Source organism: Camarhynchus parvulus, chromosome 2 (assembly GCF_901933205.1).
Source record: "Camarhynchus parvulus chromosome 2, STF_HiC, whole genome shotgun sequence".
In the NCBI taxonomy this organism is placed as follows: Eukaryota; Metazoa; Chordata; class Aves; order Passeriformes; family Thraupidae; genus Camarhynchus; species Camarhynchus parvulus.
In genome coordinates this window covers 38,976,720-38,999,087 of record NC_044572.1, presented here as the reverse complement: position 1 = coordinate 38,999,087, position 22,368 = coordinate 38,976,720, and the positions used below count along the sequence as shown (strand labels likewise).

The 22,368-nt window shown below is 40.6% G+C and overlaps 1 protein-coding gene across 3 annotated transcripts in view; it reads right to left on the bottom strand.

The window, feature by feature from the left end:
- RARB (retinoic acid receptor beta) overlaps positions 1–22,368 on the bottom strand; it is a 318,469-nt gene that overhangs the window by 183,375 nt on the left and 112,726 nt on the right. For all 3 annotated transcript variants that reach the window (XM_030943210.1, XM_030943212.1, XM_030943211.1), the window contains exon 2: positions 6,613–7,113. In XM_030943210.1, the coding sequence (XP_030799070.1) occupies positions 6,613–6,790 (178 nt within the window). In that variant the 5' untranslated portion in view covers positions 6,791–7,113. The remainder of the gene's footprint in view (positions 1–6,612; positions 7,114–22,368) is intronic.

Here is a 22,368-nt window from a genome sequence, read left to right as displayed (position 1 = left end):
CCACATGCTTTCCCTGCCAGAGCAGAAAATTTCTAAATTTGGCTTCCTCCCAGGAAGCAAATTCCTGTCCATACACACCCAGACTGATTTCTCACAGATGAGCATGCTGCCCACTGAAATCTGAAGTGGGCTGCATCCACAGGTGCTGAGGACCCACCCGGGCAGGGCAGTGGTGTGGCAGGAGTCATCAGCTGCACCGAGTAGAGAGGAGCTCCTGGTTTATTTGAAAGAGGCAATACTGAAAAAGAAGCTCTAACATGAAAAAGCAAGTTTAAATTTTTGATAGTTTCCGATCAACTAGAATCTGAAAATGACAATGTAACATAGTTTCAATAATCAAAGCACGGATGGTTTCAAGCTGCACAAAGATCTCCACCAGGAAAAAAATCCACAACATGACACAGAGGAAGAACTGAAAAGAAATGGTTTCCAGGGTCATGAGTGGTATCTGCAGGGTATCATCTGGGCTCCTTAGACTTGACAGCATGAGGCAACATTGGCTGTGGCTAAGAAATCTGAGATTCATGTTCTGTTTACCCCCCTCTTTCTGAATGCAAACACATGTTCTGTCTTTCCAATAACGATGGACAACACATGCACTGAGTAGGTACATTGAAAGTCATCTGTTAATTGCAGATACATGTAAATGACCACACAGCAAGCTTTCCCAGGGAGACAGGACTGGAAAAAGGGAGGCAGTTACACTATGATTAGATGCTGTGAAAAAAAAAAAACTCGAACAACAGAATCAAACAAGGTTGATTCATGAGGTTTTTTTCCCTAATTCAATATAACTATTATAATACTATTTTAGATGATTCCAGAATGTCAAAGAGTGATGAGGAGGGTTTTTTCAGTCCATTACAGATAGCACTTGCCTCAGTAACTATGCCTATGGAAGAAAATCCATCATGTACTAACCATACTCCAATCTCCAACAGGAATATTCCCCATTTTGTGAAGTAAAGTGAGATGTGGGAGTCCTTGACCTTCTGAGTAATTAAGGGAAACAGAGACATTCTTGTTTTTATTAGAGACACACTAAACTATTTGAAAATAATTTGAATAGCTGGAGAATTAGTGTATTTGCCTGCTCATGAGTAGTGCAGATAGTTTAGAGTTCTCTTGGGGGCAACACATCGTAATGAATATCTGCTATTCATATTTAATGCAATCTGCCAAAGAGTGCTTTTGGGAGGACTTTCTGTGTCAATATAATGATTAACAACAGGACTGGAAAAGTAAATGAATTCCTGCAACGGGTGGGGCTGGCAAAAATATCTTGCAGTACTATACCAGTAACACTGGATTTAACAGTACTTTTAAAATTATACCAGTGGAAAATCCATTCCCCAGGGAGGGGAAAAAAAAAGGAAAGCAATCTTTAAGATGAAGTTCAAGTAGTAAATAATTGCATTAATAGAAGGAAAAACAATTCCAGCAGAAAACAATGCCCAAAACAACAATCTGCCTGTCTGAAAAGCCTGATATGTAATACTGACTAATAAATAAAATAATTAGTATTTACATAGCACAACCAGAAATAATGTTGTAGGTGCTTCCTTGTCTACCTCTTTGAGTTCCTCAGATGATCTTACTTTCTATACATTTTCTCATATTTCGGAGACTTACATAAAACAGAATATAAAGTCTTTTATTCTTTACTATACACTTTTAAAATGCCCCAGACAGAAAAGAATGGAAAACTTGGCTGAAATACAATGAGTGACCTTAATATGGAATTTTCTCCATGGCATCCCAACAGTCCTCTAAATAACACATTCAGATTATTTTTTTCCAAGCTATGTGGATGAAGAAACCTTACTGAGTTTATATAAATTCCAGGACATTCTTGTATCAGACTGACTGCTCTTCCCCACCCCTTATCAAGCTACTCCTATTCCTCCCTTGCAATAAATGGAAGGGGGTATTCCAAGGATCTGAATGCTCATGTTGGCAGCCTGAGGAACAAAATGTAGGGCAGGGGTCAGAAGTAGAATATGGGGGTGCTCCCACCAAATGCCATGGGCTACACAATTCACCTTGTTCAAGCAAATGTTCAATCCAAGCAGAAAGGGAACAACTGCCAAACAAAGTGTTTTATTATTTAGTGGCTCCCACTGTGGTTATTGTCCAGACCCTTTTTTAATTTGGTCTAGGATACACCCAGGGATTCCTTTCATCACAGCATTAGCTCAGATTAAGCTTTTTCTTCCAGCTCACACCAACTGGCTTTGTTATGTAGTGGTATTTAGTCATGTTAAACTAATTCTGTAAAACTCATTCTGGTGAAGTTATGTTACAGGAACAAGTCTTGCAAAGATACTCTACAAACAACCAGCAGGGCTTCATCTTCCCCACGCTGATATTTGCTTGTGAAACTGCAACATTGCTGTGGGCCTTGCAGTTCCATCAGCCACGACATAAAGGCAGCACTTTCCTCACCAGTTTTTAACTCCACGGATATACTACAATGATCTGTGGTTTTTACATACCTTCCTTCTTAAATTTCAGGTGGTCATTCTCTTAGTTACGGGTCTGGGGTTGGAGTCTGGGGTTATTGTAAGACTGATTTTTATAACTAATATTGTTCCAGAAATTAAAAGGTGTCACTACAGCCACACAACAAATGTTTCATAAATAAGGTAAACCCTTCTAAAGCTGGTACCCTCACGTTGTGACATTTGCCTCACTGACCTCTGGCAGCAGCATTAGGTCTCATGATGGCCAGATGGGCCCTGACCCTTCTTCCAGGGCTGATGGAGAGCAATGCCACTCAGAAACAAGAATTGCCTGTGTGACTGCTACACACCTGAGGTGGTTTTACTTTAATAAAATATCAAGTAACAATATTTAACCATTTTTATTTATTCCTCCCCAAAATATTTCACTAGTCTTCTATGATTTTCCTATTGCAAACACATCAGGCTCTGCAGGATTTTTGCCCATTTCTTGTATCTACTCTGAGTCTGGCAAAGAACCAAAGCCTCTTGGTCTATGAGAGGCTGGCACATGACCCAAAAAGAAGAGGAATGCCTCCAGTTCTGCCTTCTCTCACCATTTCTAAATGAGCTAAGCAGCAACCTCCTGAAACCATCTCAGCAACCTCCTGAAACCATCTCTGCTGTGTAGAAGAAACTCCTCATTCATTAATGCAGCCAGGGAGGCCTGTGTGGCCCCTGATGTCAAGAGTGAGGATGCCTGCTGTGTGCTGCATGGGGTAACACAGTGGTAGGTAAATCAATGGGACTCACAAAGTAACGACCTGCTTGGCCCTGCTCTCGTTCGGTGCTAAGGCAGCACTCACATACCCATAAAAGTGGGTTTGCTCATCCTCTGACCTCTCCAGCACTGCGACCAGAGCTCCAATTATTAAGTATTTTGCACTATGTATCTCAGGATAAAAACAGAAGCCGAGTCACAGGTCACAGAGGCAACAGCATTATTAACATCAATGAAACTAAATCACTCCATCCTGAGCATTTATGGCAAGGCCCCTGTGCTCACACAATTCATGTGTCTAAGATGTACTGTTGTCTGTTCCGTGGGACTGGAGATACCTGCCCCAACTGTAGGTTAAGATAACTTAATGGAATTTGATATAAGCTTATTCTGCCATCATTAAAAGTGTATAACCAAGACAGAACAAAATAAAACAAGGCACTAATACAGAAGCTCATATGGCACTAACTTTGGACAAAAGCTGTTGAACAGCATTGTTTTATAAAGATTAAAGAGATCTTTATAACATTCCTGTTGTGTAAAGTCATTTCTATTGGATTTTACATGACTGAAAAGAATCTGGAAGATAAATAGTACAATAGCTTCAAGCATACAAAGAGCACTAGTTTGCCAACCTTTAATTTCTTCCGGTCTTTTCAAGAGAGTTCCGTATTATTCCACCACACAGTATAAATTCTAACTTTAATGGAGACCATCAATCATACTGGCTTTGGCCTATGGGTGGTTTCATTGGGAAAACAAACAAATAAACAAACAAAATCTATAATGGAGAACAGAACCCTGAAATGCAATGCAAAGCTCAACCTGCATGCTTCCAAGAGTTTGTCTCTATAAATCCAGCAATGTAAACCTCAAGTTCCAGAATCAGAAGTCTACAGACAGAGTGCTGACAGTACAGGTATGAAAACAAGAGTAGTACAAACCAGAAGAGTCATCCTGCAGTGGACAATGTCTCAGAAACAATTGTCATTCAAGGCATCCACCTTCCTATGTTGCCAATTTTAGCTGGTGTTTGCAAACATTATTGCCTTGAGCTATGCACAACAGCTGCCAGGCTCTTCTGCTCAGCCACAGACAGCCACTGCTACAAAGCGCCTCCACAAAAATACTGACCTGAAAATGATGGGACTAGAGCATATAGACACAAGCCCCAAGATTTAGAGGCAGCCACTTATTTTGCATACTGACAGAAATTCATACTAAGCATACTAAGCATACTTTTCTGAAAGGCTGAGCACTGACTGGTTTATTAATCATTAATAATGCATCAGCAACACAGTCTTAATTTCCACAGAAATAATTAATAGAAAAGAAAAACTCTACATTGCTGATCATATAATTTTGGTATTTACCAATCTATGCCTCAGAAAATGTTCCCATTTAGTAATAAAACTATTTCTTCAACAGGTGAGTGTTCCTGAAGTAGTGCGGGATAAATTCAGGGTGGTAAACTGATAATCAACCAGGATATTTTCTGATAGGATTGGAAAACTGAAGTTACTTGTAGACCTTCTGACTGTTCTGTTTTTCATCTCCAAGAAAGACAAACACCCTGCAATAGAGCAGGGCAAATAAAAACCTGATCCAATTAGACTTCTTTGCATATATGACTGGGTGAAAACTGTCTGCACAAATGGGAAGAAAAAAAACAAAAAACAAAACAAAACAAACAAACAAACAAACAAAAAAAAATAAAAAAAAGGAGAAAAAACCCACCAAACCCACTAATTTTCTTCAAGACTGCCCAGTATTCTAGTATGCGTGTGTGAGACATGAAGCCAGAATCAGTATCAAGCAGCACAAAACCTGCAACTTTCACTCTTCAGAAGTACTGTCTTCACTGTGATTTCCCATTTAAATTTGGAGCTGAAACTTTGTGAGATTTCTGTTGAAAGATGCATCAGGGAAACTGCTATAATAAATCTCCTTTTCCTTTAGCAGAAAGTGCATTGTTCCACATGTGTGCTGTTTAGTCAAGACTTCTCATATCCAACAGTCACAGTAATGTATTTAGACAAGCATCTTCAACAACAAACTGATCTGCAAAGCTGTATATATCTGGGTTTCCTGGATGATAAATACATCAGTCGCCCACTGCAAAGACCTCCAGAGATGTATCTTTTCTAAGTGATCCTACTTAGAAAGTTTATACCTGGGACAGCTTTGTTTGGAGCCACTTAAACACATATAAAACTAAGACCAAGCAGAAAGCATGCTTGTCATAAGGCAAAGAAAACACTTTCCTCAGCTAATACACTCAGCAGTGCTGCATGTAAAACTGTCCTAGTTTTGGCTGGGAGAGTAATTTTCTTCCTAGAAGCAGGTAGAGTGCTGTGGTTTTGGGATTGAATATGAGAATAATGTTGACAGCAACAACTAAAGCATCACTGTGTTAAGTAGTGTTTACTTTCAGTCAAGGGCTCCTCAGTTTTCCATGCTCTAACAGTGAGCATGTGCACAAGGAGCTGGGAGGGAACACAGCCAGTACAGCTGACCCAAACAGGCCCAAGGGATACTCCAAGAGGTAAAATGCCATCCCCAGTACATAAAGGGAGGGGGTGGGGGGAGTTGGCCATTGGTTGCTCATGGACTGGCTGGGCATCTGTCAGCAGTGGTGAGCAACTGTAGTGAGCATCTCTGGTCTCTCCTGGGTTTTACTTCTCTCCCTCTTTTTGTTGCCCCCCTTTTGATGACAAGTATTCTTATATCCCATTTCTATATTAAATTGTTCTTATCTCAAACTATGGGTTTTACCTTTTTTCCCCCCTTGATACTCTCCCTCATCCCACTATGGAGGAAAGGAGATGTGAGACAGCAGCTGTGCAATAGTTGGTTGCTATCTGGGGTTAAAACACAACAGAAACTCAACCACAGACTCAAGGGCTCATTCTGCAGCCACTGGCAGCTCACACATACCAGCTGTCCACTGGGCTGCTCTTCAGAAGCTGCACATGAAGGAAAGAGATACTTATGGAAGAAAACTAAAGCAGTATTAATAACTATGCAACTTCAGAGGATTCTATACTGAGGAACCATTGCCATTCATGATTACAAAAAGGTCATTTTTTAAAAAAAGCAACACTGGATTCTGCAGCTAGTATACTAATGCAGGATATACCAAAATGCACAGCAGGTTTTGTCACTCTTGGCTTCCATAACTTTGGCATGCCATACAGTTGCCTGTTTATTTTTTTAAAAACAAGAAAAAGTGAAAATGGTATTTTAAAACAAATGCATGCTCTTTGCCCAAATAAAATACATCATAGATGAACAACTGCAACCACTCCTGATAAAATTTCAGAATGAACACCATCAGTCTTTAATTAGAGGAGAGCTGGTCAATAAAAGGTATTAATACCAAGCACTTACTTGCAGGTGATGGGGTGCTGCATCCACTAGTTGGTGGGTGACTCTGGAGTCCATGGAGGGAAGGTAGTGACAGTCCACCAATGACTGGAGGAAAAAGTAAGGGATATGGTGCTGCTGGATAGTGAGTCATATGTCCATTCACGGCCGGTACAGGACATGTGCGGCTGCTGGTTGTCATGTTCACACCTCACAGTGGACAGGTATCACGTTGCATCACTCCAGGCCAGCAAATTGGATACCTCAAATTATGAATGACGAGGGCTGTCAAGCCTGAAGGTACAGCTTAAGCTGGATTGTGTGATGATGAAAAGGTAATTCACTATATCAGGTCCATCCTATATTTCATCACTGCTTCCTACTCTTCTCTCTTCTAGGACATCCTTGCTCTGCAGACTGTGGATAGAAAGTCTTCTTACTCTGGTATCAGGGTGCAGTTCAGTTGCCTCTACAAATATTTCTCTGGGAGCACAGTTGCTCTCTACAGATGCATACTGACATAGTCTGGGGGAAGAAAACAATATATTGATTAAAATATACATATTTTTTAAATGTGCACATAGAAGACTATTTTCTCATTGTTACTTTTGTTAAGTTACAATTTATTTGTCAGTATCCCACAAGGTCAGTTAATGTAAAACTCTCACCATATTACTGAAGCTAACAGCAGAACACCCATTAAGTTGTTCTCCCTGCAGAATGGCCAGCACCAAAAGCTATTTCTGGTGCGACTCGGTCATGTTTTGAAAACTGCCAGATTTAAAACCAATGCATCAATAATTACCTGAAATACTAATGCTGGGGGAGAAAAATAATCAACTTAAATTTCCCTATGTATGAAAGCTTTCAGTGTCCCCCTAAAAGCTGCAGAAGGATTGGCACTGAGGAGGCTCTCAACTCCCTTCAGTGCCATGGCTCAGGCAGGACACTGAGACACACGTCTGAGGGCAATTTTGGGTAGGACTGTTAAAGCAGCAATTGCTTTAATAATGACTGTTTTCACAAAGAATAGTTAGTTTATTATCCCTTAGGAAACACCTCACTAATGGTTTTCTATTTTTTTTTTTTTTTTGAGGGGTAGGGGAAACTGCCCAAACAAACAAGCACCCATTATTTCATCATCTGGGTGAGTGAGTGACATGAGTCAATACAATGCAATACACTGCTCCTGTGCTCTGCTAGGGAACTTGCTTGCTCTCATGACCACCACCTTCAAAGTCATCCAGAGCTCCACACATCTTCCTCAGTGTTTCACCCAAACAGCTGCCACCTTTCAAGGGGTCCTCATTTTTTCAGGCTCTGTACCGAAAGCCTCAGGCTGAGAACAGGAATATCACTTCTTGTGATATTCCCACAAAATTTGCTCTCTCCATAGCAGTTCAAGCCTGTGTACAGTAAATGGTTGGCGGCCTCTGAATCAACCTGCTGGTGCAACACCAGTAAGTGCTGCTTACTGGTGTCTTGAGAGATACAGTACTGGGAAGGCTGCTACCACTTCCATTTTGCAAACACTGCTCCTGTAGCTACTCATGCAGTGCTCCAGGCAAAAGCCAGGTCCTGAGCTGCAGCCAGCTCCTGAGCTCACCCTGCACAAGGAGTTTACTCATCTCCTCCAATACATACTGTAGTAGGAAGTAGGAGCCACAGAGCAAACTCAGCCACCCAAAAGTAAGGCAGTCCATGGCTGAGTAAAGCTTTGTTTCCTGAGACAATGTACTACACTCTTGCATCTGCCACAGTCAGTGATCAGTAACCACATCCACAGCTATATAGCACTTTTATCTGTAATTCTTTGAAATTATAGCCTGAAACCAAAGGCAAGAGGATTTTGGGGGGGAAACAAAGGAGCAGTGAAATGATGTGTCAAGGTCACAAAGCAAAACTGCTGCCAGAGGAGGAAAACTGTGACAACGCAATACTGACTATCACTGCTGCTGCTCAGTGCACCAGTTGTCGGTAAGAATTCAAATGAGCAACGAGAAAAAAGAAAAAACCCAACTTGGATGCATATGTTTGCCTGTCAGAAAGCAGCGGAGTGTTTCTCCTCTGTGTGGAATACCAGCAAAGGTTACCAGCTGTGCATGTTGTCAGACAGCAGCTTCTGCTGAGTGCAGCCTGCTTGGGGATAACTGAAATGTAGCTCGTAAGTATTTGATAACTGTGTAAATTATGCACAAAATGCCTTTAATGCTAATGGATGCAAACGTATGCAGAGATGAGGCTGTAAGAAGGGGATGCAGCGAGTAGAGGCACAGTTGCTGCCCAAGCTGAGCTCGAGGACCACATGCCTGGACACCAGTGAAACCAGGCAGATCTTTTGAGGGAGCCCCAGCAGTTAAAATACATTGACTCACTAACAACACAGAATGAGATGAACCATCACTGGTGCCTGCTTTACCTAGCTAGGGCTTTATGAAGCTTAGAGACAAGGAAAGTCAAGTATCAAAGGAACACGCAAAGTTTTATAAAGCAATTCCACAAAAGCCGGCAAAAATACCACACTTCTAAGCGTTTGCAAAAAAAAAGAACAAGAGAGGGATGCTGATGAATACCAGCCCTAAAAATGTGTGCATTAAATTAAACACAGAACAAGGTCATCTATTTTTAAATGATGTAGGGCTCTGGAAACAAAATTCATCTTATAAAACTATCTAACACCTTCAATTAAATTTCTATTAGCCAGAAAAATGCAGAGCTCATCATAAGTTAAAAACGCTCCCAGAACCACATCAGATATATTTTCATATTTAAGTGAAAATTATTGAGAAAAAAGCAACGCCTTCAGGACAGAGGGGGAAAAAGGCACTCAGGAAAACATTTTGGTCAGTTCTTCATTACTGAAGGCACATGATCTGACATGGAGCTGGTGATGACAGAACACAGCAGTGTTATAACTCCAGTATACAAATACATACATTTAACAGTGGCAAAACTAGGTTATAATCATATAGTTTTGTGTCCTTATAATTTTACATGAGATGTAATTATAAACTGGAAATACTACATGAAAGTAAGCTTTTCTTGTCTCACTCAAAAATCACCCTCCTTTCACCACTCACGGCCAGAAATTTCCTGCAGATAGCTGTGCTGGAGATAAGTCTTGAGAACTTGTTCCTCTTCAGAGTTCTTCAGAAATTTACTTTCCATAGGCAGAGAGAGAAAACAGTGTAAAAGTCATGATACTCTAAACACTCCAAGCTGTGTCCCTTGGGAGCACCAGGTTGTTCACATGGCAGAACATCTATGCAATGGTCAAGGAGCAAATTGTAGGCAGATAGCTACATATCAGCAGCTTCAGCTTCTTGTAAAGAAGCAAATGCCACTCGTGTTCTATAGTTTCCAAGGAATTTCAAGTAACCAGCTCTGCTAACAGAGATTACAGACCCATCACCTTCATCACTGCACAGAGGACATCCCAAAGTAGAAACTGCTGCAGAACAGGAAACCCAACAACCAGCTTTCCCATTCACACCAGTTCCATGGCACAACTCCCATGACATATTTCACGATTGTATCACCAGATGGACACATTCACATCCCTGAACCTAGCACTGGACATCAGCCACAGATGTCTAGGCTGCATGTGATTCCCAGGTGAAAACATCTCTTTTGCCTAACTAAACATGTACCATAGCTCAAAACACCGTACGGGTGTCAGCTTTGTGGAGGAGATATTCCTCTGTTGTCATTTGCTATGGCAAATACCCACAGCACCAGGATGGATTTCTGCCCTGGAGGCAGAAGGCAACATTTTCAGAAAATGGCTGCAACCAAGGGACTTCAGAGGATCTCCTCAGCATACGATGAAAATCCTCTTCCACAGACTTCTCCTTAATGACTGTTCATGAGTACAAGGCCCCTAGTACAAGCAGTATGGAAAAGGATCATACAGAAAAGTTCCTTTGAATGTTCACCAAGAGATGATCACACTGTGCACCACTTTGCATTGAACAGTGGCCAATGACTTTTCTTTGGCAGAACATATGCCTCCTCCTTTTTGGTTTTTACAGGTCTTTTATTGACTTGACTTCAGTGATAGAGCAGATGGCCACAGGGGAAGGAGGCTACAGTAGCTCTAGTGCAGAACAGAATATTTATCAGCAGCAGTTAATGCAGCAGGTGTATCTGTCTCTTCCACATTTCTTCTCAGTGTTTGTGCAGCTGAGCAGAAATTTAAAACTACAATTTTTCACATATAAGCTTCAAATTTTACTGGATAAACAGTAACCCAATTTTTCTTATTGTCTCTTTATTTCCCATGCATTTTGCACAGGCTTGACTACAGAAAACAGCTTTGCTCTTCAGACATCTGTCAGTTCTCCTAAAATATATTAAATGTATTGAGCCTCATTCATTATATTGCTATTTAGCTTCCATTTGGTAACAATATTTGGTATTACTGTACCATAACTCATCCTTCTGAATTTTTAACTTGTATTAAGATTTATTTGAATTCCTAAAATCCCTTTGCTGTTACAGGTGACTTTGATGCACATCAACAGCTGGACAGGCAAGAAGCCAAGGCAGGAGGCTTGGCCAATTGTTCTGTCTCAGTAGGAAGGTTACGCTCTGTCCTCCCTTTTACCAACAACATCCCAATTCCACATTCCTCTTCCTCCCCTCTCACTAGCCATATCAGGGAATTAAGTTGTCAGCATTGCAAGTAAAGCAGGATTTTTGTCTTTTTTTTTTCCTCCCTCACTTCTGCAAAGGTCCTGGGGTGTTCTGCCCTACCTATGTAATCTTTGAAATTCAACAATCATTTTAAGATATCCATGATGTAGCATCCAGAAAACTTCTAAGCTAAATCTGCCATTCCTACACCTTTCTGCCACAGTAAACTGCTGTTGCTCTTCCTTTACAACTGGGGGACAAAACCAGGAATAAAGAAGAGGCACCCCAACAAGAGGACAAGTTCTGCACAGAGCTGGGCACTTGGGAATTTGCTTCTCCAAGCCCTCAGTCTGCAGTACTGCTGTCCCCGAAGTTTCCAGGGTCACAGAGGAAGTCTCTTCTAAGTTCATTTCCCATTTTCCTGCCAATGCTAAACCCCCCGCCCCTCCCTTAAATCTTAGGCTAAAACAGGAATCACTGGACTGGGAGGGCAGCCTGGGCAGTAAGACAGGAGAGGCAAGTTGCTCTTCTCAGAGCAACAAAAAAAAATTCAAAGAAATTTTGCATAAAAAACCTTTCAACAATATATTTATTACCTGTTTTCCCCAAGGGATAGAGCTGGTGGAGTTCTTATTTATTAGCTGGCTTCAAGACATATTCTAATGCTGTTTTCAAAACAAGTCAAGTTTTGAGACTGCTTACTGTATTTAATGTACAGTTTGTATTGAAGTCCCTGATTATGCATATGCTTTCTATTATGCTGGCTGATGGTGTTGCATTCAGCAGTACTGAATAATTCAGCAGATTTAGCACGACTCAAGTGTAAATCAGTCAGATCCAGTAACACGATAACCACACTGCCTTTAAACTCTTAAAAATGCATGGAAACTTTTATTTCATAAAGAGGCTGTACTCCGTTCTGCACCAGTTCTCACTGACTGTGAGATGTTGCATTTTTGTTTTCATGGCTATCCAACGAGATTTAATTAAACAATAAACTAGTTACTGTGGCAGAAGTAAAAAAAAAAGCCTTTGGAGTGTTATGTTTCCTTTATTAGCATAGTGATGTGAAACTAAACAGAAAAAGCAATCTAATAACAAACATTCCTTTGAGAAGGGCTCTGGGAGCAAAAGGACATCCACTTATTGTTCAGCCCATCCCATTGGTCCATATACGGCAATAAAGGTACAATAGAAGGAAACAGGAAACAGACTGGCACATCTGCATTATCTTATTAGAGGCTAATGGATATCTGAGAGGAACATGCATCTGATGCTGAATAGTCTGTACCAATCTCCGAAGCAATTACTCTTAATTAGTGGATTCTGTTTATAGATGGAACTTAGTGTACCCTTTTGTATCAAAGAGATGCAGGCATCTGGAGAGAGATATGGTTTTCTTAAAGGGAAAGCATTGCAGCACAATGTGAGGGTTGGGCTGGTTTTTGGTTTTTTTTTTTTTGAGTTTTTTTCTATTCTTTGCAAATAAAAGCTTTCTGAAGTATAACATATTCTACTGTATTATTAATCAAAAGAGCATGCTAGTTTAAAAAAAGTAAAGGGGAAAAAAAGACCATACTCTTAATCTCAAACTCTGAAAGTAAACACAGAAAGCTAATACTCATATATGAATTATATGACAAAAACCACTTTGATGATAAGCAAATAAACAACTGAACCTAAAATTTCCAACTGCTGGCCAAAAAAGCTTAAAATAGCAGCTTAAGTCTGAAGAACAACATCTGCATTTTGTATCTGCCAAGTCTGCAGCCAAAAAAAGTAAACTACTCTATATGACCAGATGCATGAATAAAAAAGAAAATGCATGAAACAGAACTTCAAAGTCAGTTTATTGAAAAGCAGATCTGTAGCTCTTACATCCCATAACCACAATTGTCCCATATTTTCAAATATAGGTACAAGACTTAAGGAAAGAGTGAAGATAAATTGTTTTAACAAAATTAAGACACTCTTTCTATGACACTTTTCCTGCATCTTGGTATGCAAGATAGCTGTCTGCTGGGGGACTGTGAATTCCTTTTTGTCATAAAGCTGACACTTGCAAAATGGGTTTCTGTTTTATTTGGGGTCTTTTTCCCCTGACATTGTTAAGAGATAATTAATATAATTAGTGCAATTGCTGTTTATTTTAAAATCCTATTGGGAAGTATAAAAAGGAAGGGGGGGGAAGCTTCTTTCTCCCTTAGCAGCTATGCTTCGAATTGCCTGCATTGCAAACACACACTGATGTATGCCTGAAAAAGAGCAAATCTAAATCTGAAAGGGGAAAAGGGAAAAAAAAGTGAGACACAATGACACCCATTTATTTACACACCATACAACAGTACCCTGCTGTGCCAACTATTGATTTTAGTGGAACTGAGAGTCCATGTTGGAGAGCAGCAGCTGTGAGTACATAGCTTGAATCCTCATATGGGAACAATACTCCATAAGCAGAATAACCTATTTCAGGCAACCTCCATGTATAACAACTAACATTAAAAGCACACAGAGCTTACATTTCAAAACCTGAAAGGCACTATGGTTATTTGTTCCGCAAAGGTTCAGGGGAGTTATTAATTTATTTGTGCTAACACAACCAAGAAGTGTGAAGGATTGAAAATCCATGCTTCACATGTCTGTTATTCTACAGAGATGTTAATTCTGTTCTGTACTAACCATATTTAAGATCCTGCCACTGTATCAGGCAATTTCTCATCTTCTTCTATTGTTTTCTGCTTTAAAGGGCTTTTTGAAACTGGGGTGTGGTTGGGTTTCTGGGTTGGGGATTTTTTTTGTGGAGGGGGTCAGGGGGTTGATTGTTGCCTTTTTTTTTTTTTCCTACAGCTATCTGTATTCCATGTTTTTTCTTTCATTACTCAGCAGTTGCCAAAACTATACTGAGAAGCAAAGACAAATGGTTAGGTCAGGCGATGGGGTTAACAATTTACTGTGTGTACTGCTCCGAGAGCCAGATATAGGAGAATTGGCTCATGTTTATGTACAGGATGAGAAGTTGATTTCCTGTGCAGTGGCTTTCAATCACCTCTGTAAGGGACTCTCTTGCAGTTTTCTGCAGAGAATTCAAAGGGCTCTGAATACATTTTGTGGTGGTATATAGGACACTCTGCTCTGTAACTAAATGCATTCCTTACTTACTCTGTCACATTTGAAAAATCCTGAAGGACACTCTTTCATCTATGGAAGCCAAAGCAAAGGTAACTGGGCTTCCTCCTTCCTGAGTTTAAGTGACCTTGTACACTCATTATGCTTCCCAAATTTAAAAGCTATTTCTTAATGCTTAAAATTGCTCTTTCAATGGAATCAACACTTCTGTTCTTGCATAGTCATCTTTGTTATTCCTTATTAACGTTTCCAAGGATGTAAAACAGTAACTCCATACTGAGAATATCCTTCATGAGAGACTGTCCCGTGTGCTACAGAGGTTTAGGAAATCAGAGATTTGTCAGACCAAAGCTGCAGGGCTTTTCTGCAGACCGAACCTGTTTCCTTGTTTCTGCTCATCCACACAACTCAAAAGGAAAAACAAATCCCTTCTCTCAAACACAGTTCAGATGATCCACAATTTAAACAGCACAGGGTACTTAGCTCTTAAAAAGCAGGTTGGTCCCTCAGGTTACACAGAACCAGAAACTCCAGTTGGAAGCTTTCTCCACTCAAGGTACTGTGCCTATTGTTTTAGTTCCCTGACCACATTTTTCCAGCAGGTGTCCTGTGTTCCTGAACAGTTTCTCCCTACAGTTCAGAAAAACAAGACTTGGTTTATCAGTCCAAATTATCCTTTACGGTCCTATGTGTCCAGTCAGATTGTTTTGTTTGTAGCTGCTTCTATGTGAGATGGCAACCACGAAGATGAGATATGATCACTGACAGGAATAAGGAACCTATCCTTAGGGGTGCCCCCTCATCAAGTCAAAGAAAGAAAAAAGAATCACAGGTAACAAAGGTAAGCTGCAACCAGCACCAACATGCTTCTAGGATTTGGGAAGATTTACACAGGCCAACAGGTAATACCTTAAACTGGCAGCATACTCAACTATCCATGATCCTTATCCATGAAGGAAAGGTAGCATCTCTGATTAAATTCAGAATGGAATATGCTCCCTTGTCCAGCAAAAACAAACTTCCACAGAAGTCTTCTCCTTAACTGGCAATTAATTGGTCTTTGCCCTTGCCTACAAGGCACCACAAGATACCATCACACAGATTCCCAGACAAAGCAAGATTTTGTGAGAAGAGCTCTTGGAAAGAGATGGGAGGCCAAGGGAAGGGAGACTGAGTAAGCAAGAAAAACCACATCCTGATGCCTATGTTCAGTAATGTCATCCAATATTATGGGATGTGCAGACATTTACAAGTATGTCAATCGCGTCCAAGTGGCGTTACAGCCAGGAGGAGTGAGGAATCTATCTGAAGCCTCCCCAGCATGCTCTCAGAACACTCATCTTTAACCTTCTAGCTGATGAGAAACATGTCATGGTGACCAACAGCAAATACAGCACTTACCATCACTGCAACTACTAAAAAGGTCTTACACTGGCTGTTTATAACTTTTAAGAGGCCTCCGAGATCAGTAAGAGGGGGTCAAGTGATGTTATTGTTTTGGTGACAGACGGAAGATCCCTAGTAAATGATCCCAGTGGCCTGGGAGTTATTAAAAGAATGGAGTACTTCATCAGCTCAGAAGCTGAAGAGGAAAGCAGATTTGGAGGGCGGTTCCTTGACAGAAAAGTACATTTCTTTGGGAGGCCAACACTCCACAGTCACAACATGCATTGCAGAAACAGGATGACAAGAGATACTTCCTTAAAGGAGAGCACAAAGAGATGCAACACCAGTGACAACTGGTACTGGCACTGGTCTCAAAACCCCAATCAATGAAGCTAGGAGTCAAGGAAATGTTTCATCAAAAGCTGTATGAGTGGCAGTTGCAGAAAACATTAGTTTTGATGGCTATCTTTTATCTGAACATCCACGTAGGTGTCGTTAAATACCCGAAAGGGTTATGTTAGGAAAGATCAGGGCAATTTAGACCTGAAGCCTTTGCTGCTAGTTTTTTTCAATTTCTAGAGATGACTGTCCCAGCACAGAAGCAAGACTCATCTCTCTGCTCAGCCTTCGAGGTATATTCCTGAGAAGTCCTTGTTCCAGCAGAACCACCACAATAAAACAAAGCACCACATCCTCTCCCTGCCTGAGGTCATTTGGGTAGTCTTCCTCTGCATGGGCGGATATCTTTAGTGCCACTAAGGATTGAACCAAGGAGTCAGATTCATCCAGCCTGGATGTCTAGCCACAACTGCAAATATTGTCATTAGACTTGCTTTCACCACCAAATTAAGGTAGAAAATGCTCTACATCTTTAATTTCTACTTTGTTCAGTAACTGGACAACCAGTAAATACAGATCCTTTTGTGCCCCACTATGGCACAAATGTGCTGCCTGGAAATGCACTGATGGGTGAGTGCAGTATGAGATCCTCACACACTGTGCAAAGAAACAAGCAGACTTCAACAGTCACTGAGATAAAAAAAAAGATGAGAATAAAATTCTGTTTAATTTGGAAAGCATGCACTACAGCAGAAGGTTCCGCCTCAGCTCAGCGCGCTTCACTTTATAAGCCACACAAGGAAGGATCCTGCAAGAATCCACTTAGCTGCAAAGAAAAATTCTGCTATCTGGAGTAATCTAAACTCATTGTTAGGATAAGCATGTGGATTCACTCAAAAAATGAATAATGTTTATTCGGGAGGCTGCCTGAGAAACCTGAAAGAGGATTTTGTAGAGGTTGTGCATGAATTGTGAAATAACATAGATTTCCCAATCCCCCAAGAGCTGGGAGGCACAACTATGCTCAGGAGGTAGGTTCAATCTGTTAGCAGTCCCGTTTTTTGCACTACAAGGCTGGAAGTTCTACTTCCTCTGAGCTAGAGGAGTTTGTGTCCCTGCTGCACCCATTTATCAAGTGAGGACAGTAATCCAAGTAGAACAGGGGGGAAAAAGAGGGTTCAAGCACTGGTTGTGAACTTTGTTTCTGAAGACCAGTCTGTTGGACTAGAGGTGCATCTATCATCTTAATATCATGGAGGTGTGGATGCTGTGCTAACACAAAATAACTTAACACACATAATTTATCACCTTTTGTTATATACGTCAAGTCTAGTAGTGTGTCTGCTGAAAGGTTCTGCAATTCCTCTGAGTTATTGGAGTCTTCTGTCCTACTTTACCCAGAAGACGACATTTCTGCTGTCTACGTCAGGCTCCTGAACCTTCACTTATTAGATATCACAAGTTCCAATATATTCCCAGTAAGACTCCCTGAGGGTCAGCAGAATATGCCAGAGGGCTGGTGGAGATTATGAACATCTATTTTAAAACCTCTGTTCTCTGTAGCTCCCTGTCACAGGAACAATAGGGTAGCAAAATTAGGAACAAGCACAGCCATTAACTAGGAAGGGACAAAGCCATAGCATGGATCACAGAACAAAAATAGCATTTTTATTGTCAATATTTTGCTTAACAGGGAGCCAATAAAGCAATTGTAAAATGCTAATAATACGCTGAGATAACATTGCACATGTAAGCACCCTCAGAGCCATCCTCTGAATCATCTGAAAATGTTGCAAAAACCTTATCAGTCAGGTCATAAGGACAGAAGTGCAATAATCAATCACAGTAGCCACAAAACCAGCACATCTTTCCCACATTCTAACATTCAGAAGATCTATATCCCAGAATTGTCTGCTAGAAGCATTGGGCAGATGGATTACACTGTCAGAAAGACCAACATGAACTATGACCTTACATTTCACATCCAAAAGCATCTAAGAGGAACCTAAACACTGACAAAATTCAAGGAGACTTGTGTCATGCCCGCCAGTCTGCAAGGCAGGACTTCTGATACAGCACAAAGGTATTCTTGCAGAGTAAGCAAGTGTGTGAGTTAACTGCACAGCAATCATTCCCAACAAAGCCTCTCCTGAAAGGACCTTTCCACTGGTAAAGGTAAGACAACTTTCCCACTTCTGTGGGCAGAGACACCAGCCTGAATTAGTTCATGTTCATGGTGCAGACAGAAGTTGCATGCAGACTCTCAGGGATGGAGACAGGTCATACACCACCATGCAGCACTTAGACCTGCCCAAGCCTGCCATCATGTCTAAGCATTTCAACCATAAGCTGTATCAAACTCTTATCAGGGCACCATTTAGCTTCTGAATCCATTGGGATCACAAATCTTTCAGCTTCATTGGCAAAGTAATGTATTAAAATAATGAATTTTGAAAACATTTAAGAAAGTAACAGTGAGCATTTTCATAATTAGATCATGAGACATGGGTCAAGATCAAAGCTCTCAAAAACTTTTGAAATCCCCCAGGAGATGGCAAACTTGGCTAACAGTGCCAAAGATGACTCCTCTTGTGGAAAGACAGTGTGGTTCAAGCAGGGCTTCTTCCAACAAGCCTCCGACCAATTCTGAACCACCACAAGCAAAACAACAGCAAGGATACTCAGCCTTGGCAACAGGATACTCATCTCTGCACCCTCCAACCCACCGACATCAATAAATGTAAGCCAGTAAGAGAAGCAATGCTCTCAAAGATCCCAGCACCACCTTTACCCCCATGACAGCAGTCAAGCCCAGTGTGCTGCTGAGTATAAGCCAGCACAGACCCATCTCCTGGTACCAACAGCACCATCTCTGCTGCATCCTTCATCTGTGCTTACCAGGCTGTACTGTCTGAGTCACTTTGCCAGGTACTCTGCATTTATTGTCTAAAAAAATACCCAGAGCCAGACATCTGGGCAGGTGTGCATTCCATACCACTTGTTACCTGTCTGGTAAATGCCCTTCCCCACTGCAGCAGAATGATCTTACCAAGGCTCTTCCTGCATGCTTTTCAGGACAGCAGCAGTTCACAAGTCAGGATCTTAGCAGACCAATGCATTACAAAGAACACAGAGGAGTGAGAAGCCTGAAAGCCCAGCTGGGTGCCCAAGGCTGATAAGACAATCTGATTTAACCATGCAAATACCAGCAACCAAGTAGAGCATATCTTAGAGCTGGGAACTGCAAGCCAGACATGTCACAACAGAGAGAGTCTTTCTAACAGAACCTGAAGTTCCTTCCACAGATGCACATTGGGTGAGCAAATGAATTAATCCCCAAGTAAAAAAAAACAAACAAGAAAAAAAATCCCAAGACAAAACAATGGTCTCAGTTACTGAGATAAAGCCATTCAAAATCCACTCCTGTCTTTTGTGATTATAATCAGGCCAAAAAAAAATCCCTAAGTGGAGTAGTCCACTCAGAGATGGCTGAAAGATACATGTCAATTCAAGCACAGTATCCCTCAGTATTATCCCAACTGTATCCTCTTTCCAGATAATGGTGTCTATACCAACTGAGGGTCAAACACTTGCCCATTATATCGGGTCTCACAGAGCACCATATGCTAAAGCAAACCCAAAGTAAGCAGAAAAAAAAATTTGTTTCCTCAAAATGATGCATAAGCAAGAGAATGCAATAAAGATGTCAGCTAATGGAAATAATCTCTCAAAATAAGTGACATCTCTAAGGCTGTCACTTCCTTCACGTAATCCACAGTTCCTGAAGATATTCCACCCATACATCTCTCCAACTCCCAATGTGGAGTGCATTACTGTGAGATGAAGAGAATGGTGTTGCTCCACACTGCATATCCAAGTTTATGAAGGAGAGGGGAAGGAGCCAGAAGCGAGAAGAAAAATGACCACGTTGGGTACAGTCACTGCTGCTTAATTTGATGACAGATGTGAAGATTCCCCCCTTCAAGAGTGCCAAGCCTGTGTGCACTGTCAGAGTTCCACAGTGACCACAGACTGAAAAAAAATCCCTCAGCCTATAAAAATAATAAAGTGAAAAGTGACTAAATTGTGTGGAACCCTTAGATATTCAAGGACATACTACAACCAACATACCTGACTGAACATCACATGAAAGAGTACTCCAAGAAAAATAATGCAGAGTTCTAATGTAGCAAGAGATGGAAGAGCTACTGAAGATCATCAGGAAAAAGCACCCTGTGGAACATAATTTTGTATAAGCAGCTGCATGTACAACATGGACCATATTCACACAACCACGCTGCCCCTGTTTTTGCCAGACAAAAACATGTGGGATTTTTTAATAATATACATTAGAAATCAGGAGATATTCTCCACAGTAATAATGGCAGTCCAGGTGTTAAAAAAACCCATAAGATCTCCTCCCTTCTAACACACTTTGTAATCACAGTAATACACCTAGACTACAGTTTTACCATGTGTGAGATATGACAACTTTTTCCTGCATGTGTTTGAACAGTAATGATGGGCCTTAATAATAATAAAAAAAGAATCAGGTGTATTGTCTTTATTGTGAGAATATAAGGGGTTTCAAACAGACAGAAATATCTATTCTCTTGTACAAAGAGGGATGTAAAAATGTAGCCTCTGCATGTCAGATCTAAGCATCAAAGACTAAATGCTTAAAAGTGGAATAATATGAACATTTGAGAAATGCTGTAGTGAGAACATAAATTCCACCCTAGAATTTGATTTAGTGATAATCCTCCAAAACCAGTTCTGCATCTGATAAATACAGGTTTAAGATCCAGTTGTTGACACATGGTAAGGAAATGAAACACATTCTCCCTATATGAAGTTCACATTTTTCTGGGTGAAACAAAGCACAGTTGTACCTCATGTCTCTAAGGCACCTTTTAAAGCAATAAGGAGAACTGGAAGGCATCTACATGAAGCAGTTTTATCTGACGTGCTAAAAGGATCCCAGTTAAATAGCCTGACTGTCACATCCACTGCTAAGCCTTTGAAAAATAAGGAAATCCAATTTAAGATTTACGCAGCAAACCCAAGGCACTCGGTTCCTTGGCATTACAGCTCAGCCTCACATACCTCACTGCAGAGGTAGGCTGGTTGCTCACTGAACCTCTTCAGCTCAAGCAAAATAAAAAGACCTTTAACAAAAATGAGTGAAAGTAGAAAGTTTGGTTCACTAGAATGTCACCAACTCTGATCAATAACAACCATAATAATAATACACACTCTTTTAAGAAGTTCTCCACTTTTAAAGAAGAAACAGAAACATTAACAGATCTGGCCAGTGGCAATGAAGGCACCCAGCTCATAGTCTTCTGAATAGAACCCATCATTTAGCCATGTACCAGCCAACCAAGACTTTGTCCCTCAATTTTTAAAAGTACATAATTCTAAATAATTATGTTGCTCAATGGTCTGAGTACTACGGAACAGAAAATGCATTAAATGGGAAGCTAAATTTTATAATTTAAAACATTCATACACATAAAAGGGGAGAGGGAGGAAAAAAAAAGACACAGCTTTTCAAAACAACTACAAAATTACATAGCAACAGTGTAAAAGCTTCTGAACCATTTCCTTTCCCTTGCCTCCAATGGAAGGTTTATTCCAGAGAGACAACCCTCAGCAGACAAAGCCTGCTTTTAAACATAGAAACACAGGAATTCTTATACTAGGTCAGATTAATAGTACATTTAGTTCAGTAACCTCTTATTTGACAGCAGCCAGAATCAGATGCTTTAGGGAAGGGATGAAGAAATCTCAAGGAGAGCAATTACAGAAAAAACTTTCCCATAAAATTTCTTTCCAACTCACATCATCTACTGGATGGCTTGTGCCCTGTAACAGGAGATTTTCTTCTTGTCTTTTTGTTTGTTTTTGCTACCCTGAATAATACAAATAGCACTAAATAATACCCCAAGCACTGTGGATATCTTCTCTATCTATGGCCCATATGTTTTTAATCCTCAAAATTGTTGGCCCTAGCAGAATTGAGAGTCACAGAGTTTCAACACCACCAGCTTGCTGTTTAAAATAATATTCTGCTCTGCTTTTAAATAACTCTCACATTTTTCCTGGATGATCCTGTGCATTCATAGTACCTAGTACAGCACAGTAAAAGAAAAGTTAAGTGGATCTAACTCACCTTCAAGAGTCCTTTCTGGTCTGCTTTCCTCAACACAGTTTACTTCAGTGCTTTTAAGAAAGCAGCCTGGAAAAGGCAGAAATGCCTCCAAAATTCCTTTCCCCTTGCACCAAATGCTT